Source organism: Tetrao urogallus, assembly GCF_951394365.1.
Source record: "Tetrao urogallus genome assembly, chromosome: 1".
Lineage (NCBI taxonomy): Eukaryota > Metazoa > Chordata > Aves > Galliformes > Phasianidae > Tetrao > Tetrao urogallus.
In genome coordinates this window covers 21979872-22000639 of record NC_136813.1, presented here as the reverse complement: position 1 = coordinate 22000639, position 20768 = coordinate 21979872, and the positions used below count along the sequence as shown (strand labels likewise).

Sequence of the window (20768 nt, the reverse complement as noted above, 5' to 3'; positions counted from 1 at the left end):
AGCTTTTCTGATACAGGACCTCAATAACTACTTTGAGCTCAAAATGATATTGTTGTCTACCATGTTTTTTCTGTATCATAAGCATACCAGAACTTCACGACAAAGATGAAAGATATGAGGATAAGATTTGGGAAAAGTATTTTCCAAAGAAGCCAGAAAGTTGGAAGGCTGACTTGAGAAAGGTGAACTCAGGTCTCCAACATACTTACAGCCCTGATTCCAATGAATCATGAATGTTTCTGCACCTACATACTTTTCAATAAGTTGTGTGATCTGTGAGAGTGTCATTGCAGATAAGATGCTGAATGTTGGGTTCACATTCTCAGATGCTGGCTGTCTCAAATCCATCATTGCCAAAGAGAAAAATGGTGCAACAGCAGGATAGTGATTCCTGAGGTCTGCCCTACACATATCTGCAGGTGGAATTTACTTCCCTCTGGATGGGCCTCTATCTCTCCAACTGTATTTAATTATCAAAAGAGAAGGAATCTCAGCAAACTGGATGCTGAATACGAGTCAGCTATGAGAGATCATCTAGGAGGGAATAAATTTTTATGTCCCACCATTTACAGAAAGCTAAGTATTACAATTTGTACTAAAAGAAAGCACTTTTCTCCAATTCTCTGCCATAGTAAAGGTGAGCAGCTGTGTATGTTTATTTTTTCTTGCAAAAAATTTACATGTGATGTGATGTGTTCTCAATTCCTTTCTTATCTCCACTCACCAGTAGTGATGTCAGGACATTATAACTCTTATGACACAGATTCTTCAGCTCCTGGTATGTGCAGCCTTTATGATGTTGAATTCTTGGGCAGCATCCTCCTTGTAACTTCTTGCAGAAGTCACAACCAACGCATCCTTCTGTCTAATGAACTTGCTTTGCAGAATTAGTGTCAGCCTTGGATGATCTTGGCATGCCTAAGAGATGTTGCTCTTTGGATACTTGTTAGATGAGAGCACAGGCTGGACATACCGAAATGGCTGTAGGATGAAAATGTTGAAACACCTGTGCAAAAGACTGCTGCAGCCTGCAAATCAAGTAGGAGAGGATGAAAAATGATACTGTCAATAGTGACACAGCAGAGGCAGGGAGTGATCTTGCAAGCAGCACTTGTAGAACACGGTCCATTCACTTTTTGGGGATTTAGCTTGGCCATGTTGTGCTGTCCTTACGAGATGTGCAATAGCCACAGCTGGACACTGGCTTTATTGAGATGAGTGCTTGGCCAGGCTGATCGTGTTGCAACCTCACCATGGTGTGCCTGGACCACGGCATGGGGTGTCAAATCCCATGTTCAGAACAGGCTGTGTGCAAATTTAAATTATAAGGCATCTAGTTCCTATGCTCTCAGCATCACGATTGCCCAAAAATGTAATGGATGCCAAAAAAATCCACACATATCATACAACACACAGCAACTGTAGGCTGTAGGCTATAGATCTGAGCAATGTCTGGGTCAACAAATAAATGACAGGGAAAATGCCAATAGGATGACCTTGTGGAAGTTCTCACACACTTCTCTGATACCCTTCCTAATCCATAAAACTACCCAGACACCAGAAATGTTACTATGCCTCTAATGAAGGCTAGCACCTTTTTGCATAAAATGTAACCTACAGGAGCACTGAGTAATCATGGCCAAGCAGTCAGTGATCACAGCCCCACACCGGGGAGGGCACTGCCATCCTGCCAGGGCTTGTATCTGCAAGGGTCCATGCACCACAGCAGATGAAATGAGAAAGCTTTGAGCAAAGACTTGAGCCACGGCATGCAGTTCATTGGCACATTTGCAAGGAAACAAGATGGGGTCCAGGTTGTGACTGTACTTTACCAAAAAAATGTGTTATTCTGGGGCAGTATCTTCTCCAGAAGAAAACTGCCCTGCTTGGAAAGAGCAGCTGCATGGAACTTCACTGACATGCCAGCAAAAGGATTGCAGCTTATTTCTTAATCAAAATACTCAATTCTGCAAAAGGGCATTAGGGAAGCTCAACCTAAAACTACAGACTCTGCTCTTTCCTCCTCACCAGCTTGAAACAGCTCAGAGACAGACACATGGCTGAAACACAGAGCCAGCACTTGCTACAGCAAAGATTTGCAACAGCTTGCAATGTATGGGCGCAATTGAGCCTCATGGCCATCTGTCCATTCCCAGACTATGCCTGAGATGTTCTGAAGGTTCACTGGAACAACTCTTTCTCCTTGAGAGACCACCTATTGAGTTATACTATTTGTTTCTTTTTTGTTGTTGTTGTTTAATTAAATGAATGTGGGAACTGTAGACTCCCAGCCAGACAGCAGTAATTCTATCAACAGCATCTGCTGGTTGGCAGCACCCTGTATGTGGGACAGAGGTGAGCTGGGTACCTGTGGGCAGCCTGAACCCAAACACTTCAACCCTGAGCCAAGCGGCAGCCCAAGCCCAGCCAGCTCCAACACTCCTCCACACCCCACCAGCTCCAACTGGACCTAGTGTTCATAGCAGTAGAAGGTCCACAGAGCAGGAGTCCCATAGAGCAGCTGCTCTGACTTGACTTTCTTTTCCTCACACTCCTTCAGTTTTGAGATCTGCCATGAGGGAGCTGCTTTACCCACCCCAGCACCCCTCTGCATCCAGCAATATTGACTGTCACCAGCCAACATGAATGAGAAGCCCACCACCCCTGTGAGTGCAGGTCATATTGGCTTCATGGCTGCCCCACTGTCATAGTGCTGACCTAAAGAGAAATTGACATTTTTTAGCTCTTTAGTTCTGCTTCCCCAAAGAGTCACGTCCCTGCTGAAATGACAAGACAAAATGGCTTTAAGTTGCACCTGCGGAAGTTCAGCTTGGATATTAGGAAAAACTCCTCCAAAAGAGTGGTGAGGCAGTGGATCAGGCTGCCCAGGAAGGTGGTGGAGTCATTGTCCCTGGAGGTGTTCAAGAAGTTTGTAGACTTGGCATTGAGGGACACAGTTTAGTGAGTAATATTGGTTGTAGGTGAACAACTGGACAACATAATCTTAGAGGTCTATTCCAGCCTTGACGATTCGATGATTCTATGATTCTTTCCTCCAAGGAGATGTGTTCATGACATTCTCACAGCACTGTTGGTAATGCCCATGCATAAATCACACCATCAACTCCCTCTCGGGGTGAAGGGATGGAGAAAGAGCCATTTCAGAGTCAGCATTTGGTCATCCAACATCTCTGCTTCTCCCAGGGCTCCTGAACTAGCTCCAGGCTGGACACTGCCCCTTCAGCCATCAACTCACCCCATCATGAGCAAGCCACCACATCCATGTTATTTGCAGACTCTCTCCAAACACCAGACCATACCCCATCTTCAAGTATCACCATGAGTGGGGTTTACTCCCTGGCCACACTGTCTCACAAACTTTTCATCGTGTTGAGCTGCTGGTCTCAGCCTGAGGGATTGCTTCTTGCTGCACTGTTCTCTTGACATTTATGATCCAAGAATATTAGAATGGTTTGCGTTGGAAGGGACCTTTAAGATCATCTAGTTCCAACCCCCCTGCTAGAGGCAGAACACCTCCCACTAGACAAGACTACTCAAAGCCCCATCTGTCCTGGCCTTGAATGTCTCCAAGGTGGGAGCATCCAAAACCTCTCTAGGTATTTGGAGAGCTGCTGGAACGCTTGGAGCAACAGCACCTTTCCTAGACTTCAGGAATGCAGACTTCAACCTCAGTGAATTGCCTGGCAGGTTGACATAGGATAAAGCCCTGGAGGGAAGAGGGATCCAAGAAAGTAGGTCAGTATTCAAGGACCATCTTTTTCAAGCGAAAATAGTGCATCCTGAGAAAGAGGAAAGCAGGCAAGAATGCCAGGAGGCCTCCATAGATCAACAAGGAGTTCCTGGACATAGTTTGATGTGAAAAGGAAGTCCATAGGGAATGAAAGCAGAAATGGGTGACCTGGAAGAACTACAAATAAGTTGTCCAAGCCAAGAATCAGGTTTGGAGGGCTATATCTAATTATATCTAGCCAGATACATAAAGGGAACAAGAAAAAATTCTATAATCTATCAGTGATAAAGGGAAGGCTAGGGAAGATGTGGGCCCTTTCCAGAAGGAAACTGGAGACCTAGTCATAAGTGATACAGAGACAGATGATGTACTCAATTGAGTTCTTTGCCTCAGTCTTCATTGGCAAGGGCTCTAGCCACACCACCCAAAGTTGCACCACCCAAAGGTAAGAACTGGGAGATGGAATTTCTGCCTGCTGTAAGTGAAGATCAGGTTTGTGACCATCTAAAGAACCTGGAGGCAGATAAGTCCATGGAACCCAATGAGATCTATCCACAGGTTCTGCGGGAACTGGTAGATGAAGTTGCCAATCCTCTATAAATCATATTTCAAATATTATGGTAGTCTGGTGAAGTTCCTACTGTCTGGAAAAGGGGAAACATAAGGCCCATTATAAAGAAGGGAAAGGAATAAGATCCAGGGAACCACAGGCCAGTCAGCCTCACCTCCGTGCCTGGCAAAATAGTGGAGCAGATCCTCCTGAAGATCCTACTAATGCACATGGAAAACAAAGATGAGGTGATTGGTGGTAACCAACATGGCTTCACCATGAGCAAGTCATGCCTGACAAATCTGGTGGCCTTTTATAATGGAGTTACAGCATCAGTGGATAAAGTGAGAGCAACTGATGTCATCTACCTGGACTTGTGCAAACCATTTGACACTATCTCTCATGACGTCCTAGTCGCCAAATTGGAAAAAAACAGAATTGATGGATGGACCACATGCTCGATAAGGAACTGGCTGGATAGGCATACTCAGAGAGTGTACTCTTCATCCTGGAGAAAAGAAGGCTCTGGGGAAACCTTACAGTGGCCTTCCAGTACCAGAAGGGGGTCTACAGGAAAGCTGGGGAAGGACTTTTTAGAAGGGCTTGCAGTGCCAGGACATGGGAAAATGGCTTTAAACTGGAAGAGGGTAGTTTTAGACTAGATATTAGGAAGAAGTTCTTTACTGTTAGGATGGTGAGACACTGGAACAGATTGCCTGGCGAGGCTGTGGATGACCCCTCTCTGGATGCTTTGAAGGCCAGCCTGGATAGGGCTTTGAGCAACTTGGTCTAGAGGGAGGTATCCCTCCCTATAGCAGGGGGGTTGGAACTAGATGATCTTAAGTCTCTTCCAGCACAAACCATTCTATGATTCTATGATTCTATGATTCTATGATCTATCTCACCACTGACATCCCCAGGACAGCAATGGAACAATCTGTGGCTATTATCACTACAATTGAAAATAACTGCTACAAATAATGAAAAATTAAATGGCTGTCACTAGGCTAAGCCAAAATGTTACATTATGACTTACTTGGCTTCACCAGGTTTCTTGCCTTGGGCAACTTTTTTCAGCAATCACTTGTATTTATCAGAGAAGATACACATTTATTGCATTTGGATTTTTTTGAATAATTGAGTAATTTAATCTTTTAAGTGCCTCTGAGATCATTTGCTGTAATTAAAGAAGAAGATGAATGACTGCAGTGTAAGAGCACTGGAAGACTTTAAATATGAATGTGCCCTCCACTGCATCTCCTGTGCATTTATATAATGATTATTCTGAATTAATACGACCACAAAGACAAAAGAATAAAACAAAAGAGCTTTGTCATGCTATTTTTCCTTCCTGCCCAACAATAACATGTCACCAGCTAGAGCAACGTACACATGAGCACCAGGCACTTGCTGTGCAGCACCAGGCCCCACACCCACCAGGTCTGAGGCACAAGGAGAGCCAATATCAGCTCACACATCCTGCAGCATTGTGGCTGATAAACAAGTTACAAATGTACATAAAATCCACAGACTTCCATTAGGGGTGGACTTAGAGGTCCTTAGAGGCCCTGCGATACTCTCCAGCATGTGCTATTGCTTCTGCCAGCCTACAAAACTTTCTCACCTCATAAAACTTTACAGTGCAGGCAGTTTATAACGCTGCACCTCTTGAACTAAAAACACTTGGCCAATTCACAAGTCCCTCCAGCATGAGGGAAAAAACAGATTTCCATAGACAGGTGTGCAGCCCTGCACAAGGTTCAGTGCAGGGTCTGTAAGGCAGAAGAACCAAAGCACAGCCAGCTCTTTGCTCAGACCCTGTTAAGCTAGCACCACACCACTGCGTGCTGTGGGCACTGGAGGTGCTCAGCCCGAGTTAAGTACCTCCCCTGTGGCACTCAAGGCTCCACAGACATTGTCCTCCTAGAAATCAGGGCAAGGAATTCACACATTTTCTTGTGCCTTTGGCTTTTCTGCCCTGCTTCATTAATATTTTCCCTGGCTTCTCTCTGCTCCCCTGGTCCTTTTGCCATGCCTGCCCAAACACACACAGCACCACGATGTACTAGCCAGCAAAATGTCAGCACCCACAAGCATCTTGGCTGCAGGCTCCTGGTACTGCAACTTTCTGGTTTCTTAATGAATTTGTTTTTCTTAGAACTGTTGGACAAAGTGGTGTTTTTGCTCAACTCACAATACAGAACAAAAGCCTCTGATATACCAGATTCTGCCACTCTGTCACCTTATTATTCCTTCTTTTTTCAGACTCTATAAAGAGTGGGCTGAGCCAGCCAGCACCACCCTCAGCCTTGTAGATGTTGGCAAAGGGCGTTTCAGCAACCCGAGAGCAACGTATGAGAGAGGGGACAAACTTTCTCCTTTCCTTTCCTCACCTCTGCTTTGCAGGCTTCCATAAGGAAGGGAGGAACAAGACTGATCTTTTTCAGCTGAAGCTGAAGCACCTAGAAATGGCTATTTTTCCCTTAGGAAGGGTGGAAGTTTTTTTCCTGTGAGATTTTTTCAAACAGAATGAATTTCTAAATGACTCAGAAATAAATAGATATAACACAGTTAGAAAAGCAATGTGTTTGTTTAAACATTTTCTCACTTGCAAGGCTGTTATCCCATTCATTAGCTTTTTTTCCTTTCTGCTCCCATTGCCTTTCATTGTGACATTTGCTTTGCTAAAGCTGCCTGCTTTGTGCCGCAGCCCTGCTGACAAATTCCTTCAAGGCTCAGAGCAGGGCTGCTAAAACATAAGACCCATAAAGTTTACAGCAGTGTTACTAGAGAATAAGCTATCACAACAAACAGCTTAGAATCATGGAATCACCAAGGTTGGAAAAGACCTCCAAGATCATCCAGTCCAACCATCCACCTACCACCAATATTTCCCACAAAACCATGTCTCTAAATACAACGTGTAAATGGTTCTTGAACACCTCCAGGGTTTTGGTGGTGTTCCACCACCTCCCTGGGCAGCCCATTCCAGCACCCGACTACTCCTTTGGAGAAGAAATTTTTCCTAACATCTAACCTCAAAACTTCCCATAGGATTATAGAATCATAGAATATCCTAAGTTATAAGGGACCCACAAGGGTCATTGAGTCTAACTTCTACTAGCATGGTTACTCCTACAGCTTTTTCACTAGTTAAAGTCACTATAAAAATAAATAAAGAGCCCAAACCCTTCTGATGCCTCAGTCAGAGCTCTGCTGGAAAAGCCTCTGCCTAGGTGCAGGCCCCAGCATTCTCCCTCAAAAGTCAGGTCTACTCATGCAGCACTGGAAAAACAGACAGCAGCACAAACTGCTTGTGGAGTTACTACTAGAGCTCCTTGAAAGGAGCTCTGCACCTCAGACTGCAGACTGGAAAACTGGACAGATTAAAAATTAAGAGCAGATTGCCATTTGTTATCTACAGCATCTTTATTTCATTTCTAAGATTGTTATAAAAACAATATAAAATTCATTCTTGCAATTAGTGAAGATCCCTCTGGCGCTCACACTGCACAGTCTTGAGAAAGAAAACAGAAGCGTTGCACTCAAGTCACAAAAAAATATTTTGAATAAAAGTGTATATATATTATTTTATAACATGTTTAATTTGGAGCATTGAGCAACAACATTTCAGTCCAGAAAATCCCATGGCTGCAGCTGGATCACAGGAGGTGCTGGCTGGAGCTATCTGCATGAGCACACCGCTGCTCTCCTTCCTTGGCCAGGGGCTGATCTTTGCCTCCAGGGCTTTTGTGCAGTGAGTGTTTTTAAGATTGACAAGAAGCATGCACTGGCCCCTGATAACCAACAGTCATAAAATCATAGAATCATTTGAGTTGGAAGGGATTCTTTAAGGTCACCTGGTCCAACTCCCCTGCAATGAACAGGGACACCTACAGCTCCACCAGGGCGCTCAGAGACACGTGCCATGCCACAGGCAGGCTGCCAAGGTCAGAGCTTCAGCAGTCGCCAGAGCCCACTTAGCAGTGACATCTAAACCCTCTCCTGAAGGGCAAAGCACCAAAGACTGTGTTATTTCTATGTGCCATGGCACCATTACAGGATGTGATCACACGGCTTTGCAGTAGCAAAACACACTTTATCTACAAATTAACTATCCAGCTGGTGCCATCTGCCTGTCGGTGGTTACATATCAGCCAGTCTGCGGTGTCTCCTTGCTAGGACTGCTGGCTTCACCCCTCACACTGTGACCGGCCTGTCCATTAGCACACCAACATGACGTGCAGGATGGAAAGCTGTCAGTTTAGTGCCAGCACAGTCCAGGCACTCAGTGCCCACCAGCTCCACACTGTCCTGGGTTTGCCTTTCCAGGTCTGCTGAACGTCTGGAGCGTAGGGAGGACATGGAAGCTCAGCTGACCAAAAAGATCAGGCCTGGTTTCATTTTATTTTACCAACAACGAAATCATTAAAACATACACAAATACAGTGTCACATGTGACCTGGCTACATTTTAAATAAAAGTCACTTTTTAGCATGGGTTGAGACAGTATCTGACACAATGGAGTAAATGCATTTGCTGTGATTCATTGCCGTGACATGGAGAAAGCCATTTTGCATTTCATACATTTAGGCTAAGGCATTTCTTTGTAATTTCCTCACTGCACCAGGCAGCAACGCATAAATACAGCAGCTTAAAATTTGCTCTTCTTCAGCAAGTGCTATCATGCTATAAATAATTTTTATGTACATTTTTAATAGTTCTTGACTTACTTGGAATTTTTCACCTTAATATCAAATATATTTTCACCTTGATATCAAAATCTAGATTAATGTAAAGAGAGACCATTTTAATACTGGAAGATATATTAATAATTGTGATAAAATACTCTTTTCTATTTCTGCAGATTACTTAAGAAAAACGAATACTTTTCAGTCACAAATGAAAATAGTATTTCATACATAAGTTTTAATTTACAGCACAGAATCACAGATTCATAAAATATTCGGATTGTAAGGAACCAAAGGAGGTCATTTAGTCATCTGTTAGCTGTCGAGGAGATAAACATCACATTTAATACAGTGTAATCAGCTTAGTAGATAAATAATTCTTAATTAACACAGAGCACATTTCCTTTAAAATATTCTTTCCAGTGACTGACATTATTCACATAGCAATAAAAACACAATTACAGCTGAAGGCTGTGCAGGCCCAGAGTTAGAAGTGGAGAAAAATGGCCATACTGCTTTCTACCACGAACATTCCTAATGCAGTAATTCACAAAGCAGGCAAAATAACACCGTTTTCCTTCATCTCTATTTCTACTAATAAATGATGCCGCTAATATTTTGCTAATTTCAGCCCAGTCATAATTTGGGAAGGAAAAGCTATCAGGGCCAGATCCCATTGCTCAAAAGAAAGCGTCCCACAGAACCAGAAAAGCCTCATGGAAAATGGATGATTCATTTCAGCAGCAGCGTCTCCAAGATCTCAGACCGTGGCAAAAGCGGCAATAAAGTGCTGGATTATTACAGCAAAAGGTTGGGATCTAAATTCTCCATGCTTAACACAACTTATGTGCAGAGAAAGGTCCTTTCACTCTTCTCAACTCTTCCCGTCAGATTGCACAATGCCTGCCACCCCAGGACAAATCCCTGCTGCCTTTCCCTCTGAGAAAGACACAGGTCCTTGAGAGAAGATTCCTGAACAGATCCTCAAATCCTGTGCAGTCGTCAGTGTTGATTTGTGCTCAGAAGCACAGCAGCAGTGAGTTTGTGTGAACCATGAATCCCAGCAACCAGAGTTGCTGTTTGTGCAGTTCTCTGTCTCCGCTCACCCAGGTGCCCTGCTCCAGGGAGGTGTTTGCTTTGATCACCTAACATCAGCATTAGAGCCTACTTTGGAAGTATAAATCATCTTGTTTCTCCATCTTTTCTTGGATAATTTTGGCATTCAGGCTCTTCCACCACTCAGTGGTGGTGCTCAAAACACACCTATCAAACTCAGTAAGGGAAAAATCACAGAGGGCAAAGCATCTGCTCAGCCAAAGGTCCCAAGGAAGGTTGTGGGATAGCTCCTACCACAGGAATTAAAGACTGGTCCCAAACCATATGTATTAAACCACAGAGAGTGGCTTCTGGAAGCCATGTGCTAGCAATATTTGCTCACTGTCAGTGTTCTGCAGCAGTGAGCAGTGTGCATGCCTTCCTAGTGCTGAAGTGATCACCCCACTGCGAACTCCCATTTCAGATCTCCCAAGGGGATGTGAGAAAAAGGGCCTTGGGTGATGGATGCAGGGGCAGCTCTATTTATACCGCCTTTCTGCTCTTCTGGAGTAGTACATAATGCAGAATAGAGTAACAATAAAAGCAACAAATATGAAAGAGATGAAGGCAAATAATGATTTTCTGGTTCGGAAAAAATGGCATTCAGGACACACAGCAGTCTCCTCCGGGCACAGCACCTCAGCAGTGTCGGGACCAGGAAAACCATTATTGTCAATTATTTCTCTGTAGTGCTTCATAGAAGGCTTTGCTTCATATTGATTTGCAACATAACTGTACAGACCATATTTAGGAGCGGTCTTGTCATTAAAAGAATAGACGAAATATCCTTGGAGATTAACATTATCCAACGCGTAAGCTGCAAAATAAACAAATGTCACTTTGGCATTCAAGTGCAATATCATATACCAGTACATAGTGCAGGAACAGCAGGCTGTGAAACCCAGATCTGTCCCCTCTCTTCTTACAAATAAGATAAGGCACATGTATATCCATGCAGTATTTGTCATAAAAAATGTTTCTCAGTCATTGCCAGACAATGTGATCTGACTATCCTGTAAATTATTTCCTTACACTTGGTAAACACAGCTGTGAGCACAGGACTCTGTTTAATGATCAGCCTGAAGCCTACTGTGAAAAGATGGGTCTTGTTTTCAGCGGAAAAGAAAGCAAGAAAGCAGGTTTTGGTGTCCCCGCACTGGGGCTTCTGCAGCCTGTTCCCCTGGTTCCCAAGAGAAAGGCCAAGGAAGGAGGATACCAGGCTGCCTTTCTCACTGCCAGTGGGATGGTGCCATCAGGGAAAGGTACACTGATGCTGCCCAGACCCCCATTCAGCCTGGCCTCAAACACTTCCACAGATGGGGCATCCACAGCTTCTCCAAAAGTAGTTTTCTCTGCAGCCACATGCAAGACACCAAGCACTTCTAATCCAATTCTCACATGCAAAATGAGATATTTACCTACCCTTTAAGAGAGCTGTTATGCAGGATAATTAGTTTGTGTTTGTAAAACTGCATGTGGATTTAGTGCTGTCACATAAATGGTTATTGCTGTTCTTTATTTTCACTTGGCAAAGATGAACATAAACACTCCACAAAAAAAAAAAAAAAAAAAAAAAAAAAAAGCAGTCTCAGCTCAAATGGTTCTGTACCCTGGAAGTGTTAATCTGCATAAACTTATTGGCTCCTTTGGAATGGTGCAGGAGAGCAATGTGCCAGCGCTGCCACATGCAGCCCCAGAGACCAGTTGGAAGAAGGCAGAAGAGAAAACTCAGGGTGAAACCACACATGTACTTAGTGCAGTGTGACCCCGACGTAAAGACAAAAGATTTTTTGTTCCAGTCAGAGCAGAACATCTTGCAGAAGAAAAACGTAAGTCCTGGAGAAACCTGAGTCAGTCAAGGGGGCAAAGTTAAAAGTTCGTTAGGTGGGTAAGGAGAAGATGGACAAAAGCACAGTAACAGTGCAGCGGAAGAACAGAGAGTGAAAAAGCTCTTTGGAAGACAGAGCTCTGGGTAATTGTGACTGGTTAGCAGGGATACATTTGCCCATGACAAAGAAGGCATAAAGCCTGGAAAATATGTCTTACACATAAGTATTATGCTATTAGTGGGAAAATATATAGCTATTTCCAGGCTGTTTAGAAGAGGTGGGGAGTAGTTGAGTGATGCTGTATGAATGACAAAGTTCTGTGAACAATGGGAGTATGTGCAGACTAATGGGAACTGAGAGAAAAGCCTATATTCACATACTTAGAGACATCCCAAAAGCTGGTATAGCCTAAAGTGTTAGGAAGGAGACAAAGCAAACAAACCTAACAGATTGAAACCATGAATCCAAATACATCTAAGACATGTTTTTAACTACAGATGCAGAAAACATGCATCCAGTACTTCAAAATGTTGCCAAAGGAACTCTTGGGCACTTAGTATGGATGTTGACTAATTCCTAAAGGAAGTGGAAATTACAGCCAACACTTAATTCAGTGGACAGGACGATGGAACTGCCAGCCATCCTTGAATACCTACTAAAATAATGGGATAGATTATATAAGGCTTGATATATATGAATTACAGGAGATATATATGATTAATGCCAATCAGCTCAGCTCTATGAAAAATAAATCTTGTCAAACTAATTTGACATCTTAACTTGACATCATTTTTATGAGATCAGTAGATCAATACAAGTAATGTTTGATGCAGTGTACTTACAACTTCATAAGATAACTGGCTTGGTATTATATGGCATTTGGATTGAGAAAATGAAATGTTATGAGGTCAAGGTGGGCCCATAATAAGCAGATTTCAGCTGGACTCAAATAGAGCAGGTAAGTTTAGAAATGTAATTGCAGAGAGTTAATTGCCCCAGTAGGTACATGTACCAGCAGGTGGTCATGAAAAAATAGCTTTTACAACTAAGATATTTAATCATCTTTCAGTGGCCTGAAATAAAACTATTTCTCACAAAGTTTACAAAGAACACAAACATTAGAAACATCACTAGTGTAGCAAGTTTTCCACCAGTAGGTTAGAGGTACTTTGAGCATGAATAAAAACAAGGATGGCATAGAGGTAGACCTCATTTCAGTACAAACAGTTCCATCCTGAGGGGAGGGAACCTTTAATGAGTAGATAACAGCAGATAGCAAGAGACTGCATGTGACCAACCTGCTGCCAAAAGGGCTAATGGGCCGCTGGGACTTTGAAAAGAGGAGTAAAACTGTAAAAGGTAACATTATACACACTTCATCTACAGGTGTGTCTGCAGTAGGAACAGTGTGTCCAGACCTGGAATTTACATATCTCGAGAAGAATGCTGGCAAACAGAAATAAGTTTAATAATTGAAAGATTCTAAATCATGTTTTATCTAAGGGACACAAAGAGCTTTGTTGGAAGTATTTGTCAGAGAGTTAAATGAGAGGTAGCTTGCAGAACCATAGAATCGTTAGAGCTGAAAGGGACCTTTAGAGTGCAACTCCCAGTTGGACAGTGAACAGGGACATCTACAGTTTGATCTGGCTTATTTTCTGCTTGTGACAGCCAATACATGGAAATGCATTACAAAACTGTTGAAAGCTGAAGACAAAGAAATTAAGACTAGAAATGAGTTTTTTAGTAGTTATATATATGAAAACAGTGGGTGACTTGACACTGAAACAGCTTATATTGAAGTGTAGGAAATTCTCCATTGAAAATTAACTCATCCAGGTCTTGAGTTTTTCTAAAAAATCTCTTCGTTGTGTGACAGGATGACTCAAAATGCCTCCATTTTACCTTATAATTTATGAATCTCTGAGACAGAGAGAACAACTGGCTTGAATTCTGAATAGCAGGATACAGTTCAGGAAGCAGCATATGAGGTAGAGAGCTGAAATATTATGAAGAGCCAAGATAACTGCTGGATTAGATACAGAGACAGCTGAGGAACAGAACTCACATACAGCTCTGAAGCACATCAGTGAAGAGAGAAGCAACGAAGAAATAGAATGGTTGAATTGCAACAGGAAGAAAATAGGACTACACACACATGGAGCTACTCACATAACGTCTAGTTAAAGCTCTTGTACCCACCAAAAAGTTCTTCTGCATGGTTACGCAGAATACAGGCAAGGCCAGAAGTCTTTATGCTTAGTAACACCAGTCAGTTGTAAATGAGAGGAAAAACTAAGCTGTAATAATTTATGCAGTATTCTAAGCAAAGCTTCATTATTTTTTTTTTTTAATTAAAACATCCTCTTTCACAAAGTATACTCGCTGAAAGTGGTAGTTGTGACATATGAACTACCTATGATTCCTTACCTTTTAAAGCTTCGTTGATGTAATTCTGAATGTAATACACTCTGAGCCTATCGTGCACCATATTCTGGTCATCATCAATTCCATTAGCCATAACATAAACTGGGACATTGCCATACTTTGATTTAACCCATCTGAGCACTTTACGCAGTCCCCAGGGCACTACTGCAGCTCTGCTAGGGGAGTGCAGCCATGTGATGTCATTGATCATCTGAACTTCAAGGTAGTGGTCGTATTTCAGTGCATCTTCTTTCTCCCAGCCCACAAGGGTAGTTGTGTAGTGGCTTAAGGCAAAGAAATCAAATGAGCCCTGAATTAATTTCTTTTCATCTTCTGAGAAAGAAGGCAAGTGGAAATTATACAGGTCAACGCTGTTTCTCTGGTGAAGCCAGGCCCTCATCACGTGTGGGTAGTCACCATTGCCAAAGATGGGCTCTGCAAGCCAGCCAATGTCAAACTCTAAAATTCTGTCAGCAACTTCTTGGTCATTCCTGGAAAAGGGACAAGCTGGTTCTACCCAGTCAGCTTGCAGAGCTATAGATATTTTACCCTTCTGAGATCTTCTGAATTCTTTGTCATAAAGACGCCATGCTTTCGCATGTGCTTTCAACAGATTGTGTCCTGCAGTGTATGTCAAATTTTTCACAGATGGTTCATTCATTGTGATCCAAAATTTTACATGGTCCCCAAGACTTGCAAAGCAGAATTTTGCATACTCAACAAAAGCCTGAACAGTTTCTGAGTTTTCCCAAGCTCCATATTTGGCAAGAGAAGTTGGAAGCTCTTGATTCTCAGCCATAGGTTGCCATAAAGCAACAACAGGAGTTATATTAACTCTGAGAAGTTCACTAGAAAAACACTGATAATACTGTACAAGTGTGTGGTTGATTAGAGAAAGATTGCCTAAAGGAAGGACTGAAGACCACTTCAGTGAAAAATGGAAGTGAGTGACATGCATTTCCTGCAGAAGAGAGATCTGGAATCTGATGGCAGCGAAATCAACACAGTGATGCTTGCGTTTGGAGGTGAAAACTCCATCCACTTTAATTAATTTCTTCGTCTGGTGAACATCCCACACATAAACATTAGGATCAAGAAACTGGGCAGGAGTTGTGTCTACCTAGGTAGAATCAGAAACACAGCAGATTCAAGGTGTTTGTTCTAGATACGTGGGAACATCATTTCCATCAAGCACAACTCACTGACAGAACTATGCAAGACAAACAGTACACTTAGCACTTCACAGATCTCTGATATATTAGCATCTCTGGCTCATATGAAAGAATTAATCCTCTGCTAACATGTGATGTCAGAACAGTACCAAATTTACATATCTTTTTCAACTATTTGCCATACAAGCTTATAGTTACTGTGCTTATACCATCTCCAGATTGCTGCGTTACTCACAGAAATGAGGGAATGCTCAGGGCTAAAGCATTAAAACAGCAGCAGATCTCCAGAGAAGCAGATTTGTAGCAAAGACTGTAGGCCTTTTAAATATGTTTAAGCCACAATGCAGGTTCTGGCTGTTGTAAATTACCCACTGGCATCTCTTTCAAGACCACTCCTTGAACACAGTAAAAGAAATAATGAATGCAACATCATTTCTGTGTCCATTTTTTTCATGACTATAATGCAAGATGCATAAAGTTCTGCACTTGATTTTTAGCACAAATTCAGTTGACAAGCAAATTTTTCTCTCTTGCTAAAGAAGTCCCTTTTAATTTAATTACGCAGAACTCAATTCCAAGTTATTTCAGCGAGGTGTCAATTTCTGATGGATTTTTTTTTAGACTTCTGAGTATCACGGAATCACAGAATCATAGAATGGCCTGGGTTGAAAAGGACCACGATGATCATCGAGTTTCAACCCCCCCTGCTGTGTGCAGGGTCACCAACCAGCAGACCAGGCTGCCCAGAGCCACATCCAGCCTGGCCTTGAATGCCTGCAGGGATGGGGCATCCACAACCTCCTTGGGCAACCTGTTCCAGTCCGTCACTACCCTCTGTGTGAAAATCTTCCTCCTGATACCTAACCTAAGCCTCCCGTCTCAGTTTAAAACCATTCCCCCTTGTCCTATCATTATCCACTATATGTCACCCCACAATAAACAGTTTTCCCGTAAGTCTTAAGGCTTCAGATGTCAGATGTGCCAGTTATGACGTGCCAAACACAGTAAGACATGAGCTTCTCCAAGTCCTGCAGAATTATAATTTCTCATTTAAGCGAGCATCACAAACATAATAAGGACTGGAGAATGGGAAAATGAATTCTGTAAATTACTGCACGAAGTAAAACCCTTTTTTATATTCTAGCATAAAAGAAAGATCCAAACTTAAAGGTGCTGTTCCTGTATATCTGTTTATTTGTCCCTCTTTCTCCTTCGGGCACAAGATTCCCCTGAGTTAAGATTTCCTTGTCCTGCCCTCTGTTTGAAAAGCAGGTGTCAGCCTACAACCAGTGTTCAACTCATAGCTGAGGCTCTGCAGACCGCATAAAGAGCTGCTGAAAATCAGCTGCTATTTTCTCCGGAGAGGTCAGTGCAGTGCTTATAGAAGAAAGTAATAAAAAACAGCGTGTCTGCGGGAAATTGCTTTTTTGGAGAATTGTCCCTTGTAGATTACTAAAGCATGCATTTCCACTAATACTCTGGGAATGCTGTCAAAAGAGTTTTTTCCAATGTGATGCATCTACAAATCACGCTACCTAAGCCTTACAGCACAAACTGTTTGGACAGCATTTTGAAATGAAAATATTCAGCTTTGAAGGTTTAGGGGATAGGGGGGATTTTTACCTGTCTTAAGCTGAGTGACTCCGTAACTTCACAGCAGTTATCGATCCCAAAGGCAGCAATTTCATTTCCAGGTCCCTAATCTATCTATGAGCTGGGAGGATAATGACAGTTGAATTTTCTTGGAAATCAATGTATCAGATAAAGAGGGTACCGTATTTTTCAAGAGAACAAAGTTTGATCTTAGTTTGGAGTAAGAAAAAACAAACAAGCCCCCTATACACCAGCCTGAAGAAATATTCTGTCTTTGTGGAAAATCTAAATAAAAAATTCTGTTCTTGGATCCAGTTTCGGAGCTGAGTTTAACTGCACATCCTCACTGTGGTGGGAGGAGCCCTGTAAGCCAAAGCAGCGTCTGAGAATTACAGAGCCAAACAGTTAGAGACTGTAACTAAGCTACAGTTTTTACACATTATGAAGTCTTAACATTTGAAAGGTTCTCTTGAAATATCATATTTAGCAGAAATAAAAACAGTGAGAGCTATGAACTGGATCCTCGTTCACTCTATGTGTTATCCAGGGGCACTGAAGCTTCAGTCAGACACAGTCCTATTCTAATGGACAAGGAAGGAATACAGAAATTTTATCTAAATCCAAATAATTCACCTTTTTTTTACACATAAGTCTTCTAACAGAAGTGCGAAGATGTATACACATGAGATGTAGAAACACACCATTTTAAACACTGGGAGTTTTCAGGAAATTTTCTTAAACATGTATAACCACAGCAGGCAAATACATTGTCACTGACTTGAAAAAGCAGTAACACCCTCAGTCTCATAAATTAGGACCTTAAGAAATATGCTTTAGCACATCTAAGCAACTTCCATTAAACAGAATTAGAACTGATTTCAGTAACATATAACACATCCAGGTAAGAGGAGCCTCAGACCCTTTCTTTTCTGCATGTTTTTCTAGGCCATTCTTTTCTAGACTGCAAGCCAAACTAGATCTCCCTGGTCACACAAAGATTAGTGAAGGGTAAAAGGCACAGCATTTGCCATAAAAGTCTTATAACCATTTCCTCACAGTGCTGTGGTAATATATGCCAGCAAAGACCTCATTCAGTAAGTTCACCAACATGATCTTGTCCAGTGGTTTGGCTGGAGAACCTACTGGCTGCACCATCAGACTTACCTGAATGTAGTTGTCAACAATCCCCCAGGCAAAGCCACAGGGAAAGACCCCTGCTATGGGCTGGTTTTCAGGCAAAGGAGGGAAGCCATTTTTTTCTATCAGCTTTTGATAGAACAAGACAGAAGATTTTGGTATCAGCTTTTTGTCGTGGCTTTGGAAGTCAACATAAAACAATCCGCGCCGAATGCTGTATCCCCTGTGCCATTCAAAGCCATCCAGGAGGGACCAGACTGTGTATCCGAACACATTAACTCCATCATACCGGATGGCTGAGGAAAGAACAAAACCCAAACTCATTGCAGTGCTCTTTTTTTTCTGAGTAGATTATGCTGTATCAGCAAAGTATGCAGTTTTTACGTGTAAGAAAAATGCAATAGGTCAGATAAGTATCTCAGGGCCTTCTTCAAAGCCCTTTTAAGAACGATACTTCTGCTGCACTCAGGATGCTCTGGGACATTCTCACAGGGCATGGGCACACTGTGTAAGGCAGCAGAACTACCTGGCTTGACTTTAAAGAAGCCAGATTTTAAAAAATGAAGTAGTGCAGCAGCAGTTCAAGCAGTGATGCTGACTAAGTGTGCCAATGCTTGGCCTTGGAGCAGGGCATGCTGTGCCTGAACAGCGTGCAGCCTCTGAGCCAGCTCTGCTAAGCATGTGCTGCAGTTCACTTGGAGCCAAAGTGTCACCAGTGTCGCATTGCCTGGTCCCCAAACCCAGACAGACTCATTTTTCTCATTCCTCTCCACTACTAATATAGACGAAGAAAACCTGGACAACACTTCTGGGCGAAGACAGACTTTGTTAATTTCATCCCTTTATATCTTTTATGGCATAGAGTTTTCCAGCTTAAATATTCCAAGATTTCTAAAAATATAAATTCTAGGTCATCTGTTTGGCTTTTGTGAATCTCCACACACTTTCTAGGTTAAAATAAGAGTCTACTGTCAACTTTTAGAATTGCCACTGTTATAGCTTTGAGATTTCAAGCGATACTCACATTTAGTTGAATTAAACACTAAGATTCAGCAAAATGTTCCTGGGCAAGGCTCAGCTTCAGGAAAGCACACAGGAGAGTGCTTATTTTAATTACTTAATTAGACCCACCTAATTCAGCAATGCATTTAAGTGCATTGTTAAATGTTCTTTTGAACTTGAGTTTGGCTCAGAAGTCAGAGGAGTTTGTCTTTATTACTCAACATCTTCTGTAAACCCAAACTGATCACTGACTGCACATAATATTTTCCAACTTAACAACACTCAGAGCATATTTCAGGGAACCAGAGTATCAAGATCCTCATTTCCTGGTTTTGTTAATGTACCTCATTAAAGTAAGTTATGAAGGACCACGTGGATTCTTGATTGTAACCCTGTTTAAATCAATTGAATTAGCTATGGTTATATAAACTATAAATTTGGCTCAGTCTCTATTGCAGGCCATGAGAAAATGTCTAAGGAAGTGGAACACGTCTCCTCCTAAAGGCATCATTCTTTTATGTTTGGCATATGCTGGTATTTTTCTAACCTGTGCTCATACACACGATGACATCTGCTGTACCAGCAGCGTAAAAGCCGGCACAGGTCCACTTTGTTAGACAGAATTTCTCTTTGAACAGCACATCACCCCTTCTGTAAGTCATCACACAGCACTCCTGCGCTTCCTGAACACCTAAAAGTTCTCCTCAAATCCTTCTTTCAAAATGTAATAGCTTTAAAGTGTAGCCTGTGAAAGAAGTGACTTGAAAAGACTTTGCAAGTTTAGAAGTCTCAAACACAGTTTCCCCTGAGAATTGCATATTACTGAAAAATAATACAACAAAAATGAATGTCTTTTTCCCTTTTTATTTTTGCTTTGTCTCCTTGCCCTCTTTTTAGTGCCTGTCAGTGTGCAAACTAGACCCACTGAAAGCTAAGCTCTCTGGGTGTCTGAAACTGAGTGCCCTTGTCCATACGTCCTGCGGGAAATAATGCCTGAGCCGAGCAGTCCCACGGCACGCCCAGACGTGTGCTGCTGCACAGAGCTGGGCCAGCACTGGATTAATGATTAAACAACACTGGCTGCGTCCTACCAGCACTTCAACTCCTGTGCAGTTCAGCTCAGTAATCTAGAAACAGCCTAAGAAGCCACGTCAGTCAATACACGTAAAGATCCTTAAAGCCCTGTGCTCAGCGGCTGTCCTACCCCGGAGGGGTGGCTGAAACCCACAGTCCATTTCCATGTGGAATTTGCCCAGGGATTTATGTTTTGCCTTCCGATATACCTGAGAATAGCACAGTCCTGACTTGACAGAGGCCTGGCCATTCTTATTCTTCTTGAATACTCCCTGAATTTAGATCTCCTAACTCCCCAGGTGACCTATCATCTCAGCTAGTCAACACAGCACAGAAGAACCATCACACCCTTCTGTTCTGCATGCTCAGCTTCACAAGAAACAATCAATTTATTTGTTGCATCAGAAAGACAGCAGAGTGTGATCCTGGAGTAAGATAGCCACCCAT

The 20768-nt window shown here is 42.4% G+C and overlaps 1 protein-coding gene across 1 annotated transcript in view; it reads right to left on the bottom strand.

Annotated features, from left to right (window-relative positions):
* Positions 1–10566: 10566 nt before the first annotated feature.
* KL (klotho) overlaps positions 10567–20768 on the bottom strand; it is a gene marked incomplete at both ends in the record, with an annotated part of 45132 nt that continues 34930 nt past the window's right edge. Inside the window, 3 exons of the mRNA XM_079549352.1 lie at positions 10567–10904; positions 14347–15463; positions 18273–18541. Of these exons, the coding sequence (XP_079405478.1) occupies positions 10567–10904; positions 14347–15463; positions 18273–18541 (1724 nt within the window). The remainder of the gene's footprint in view (positions 10905–14346; positions 15464–18272; positions 18542–20768) is intronic.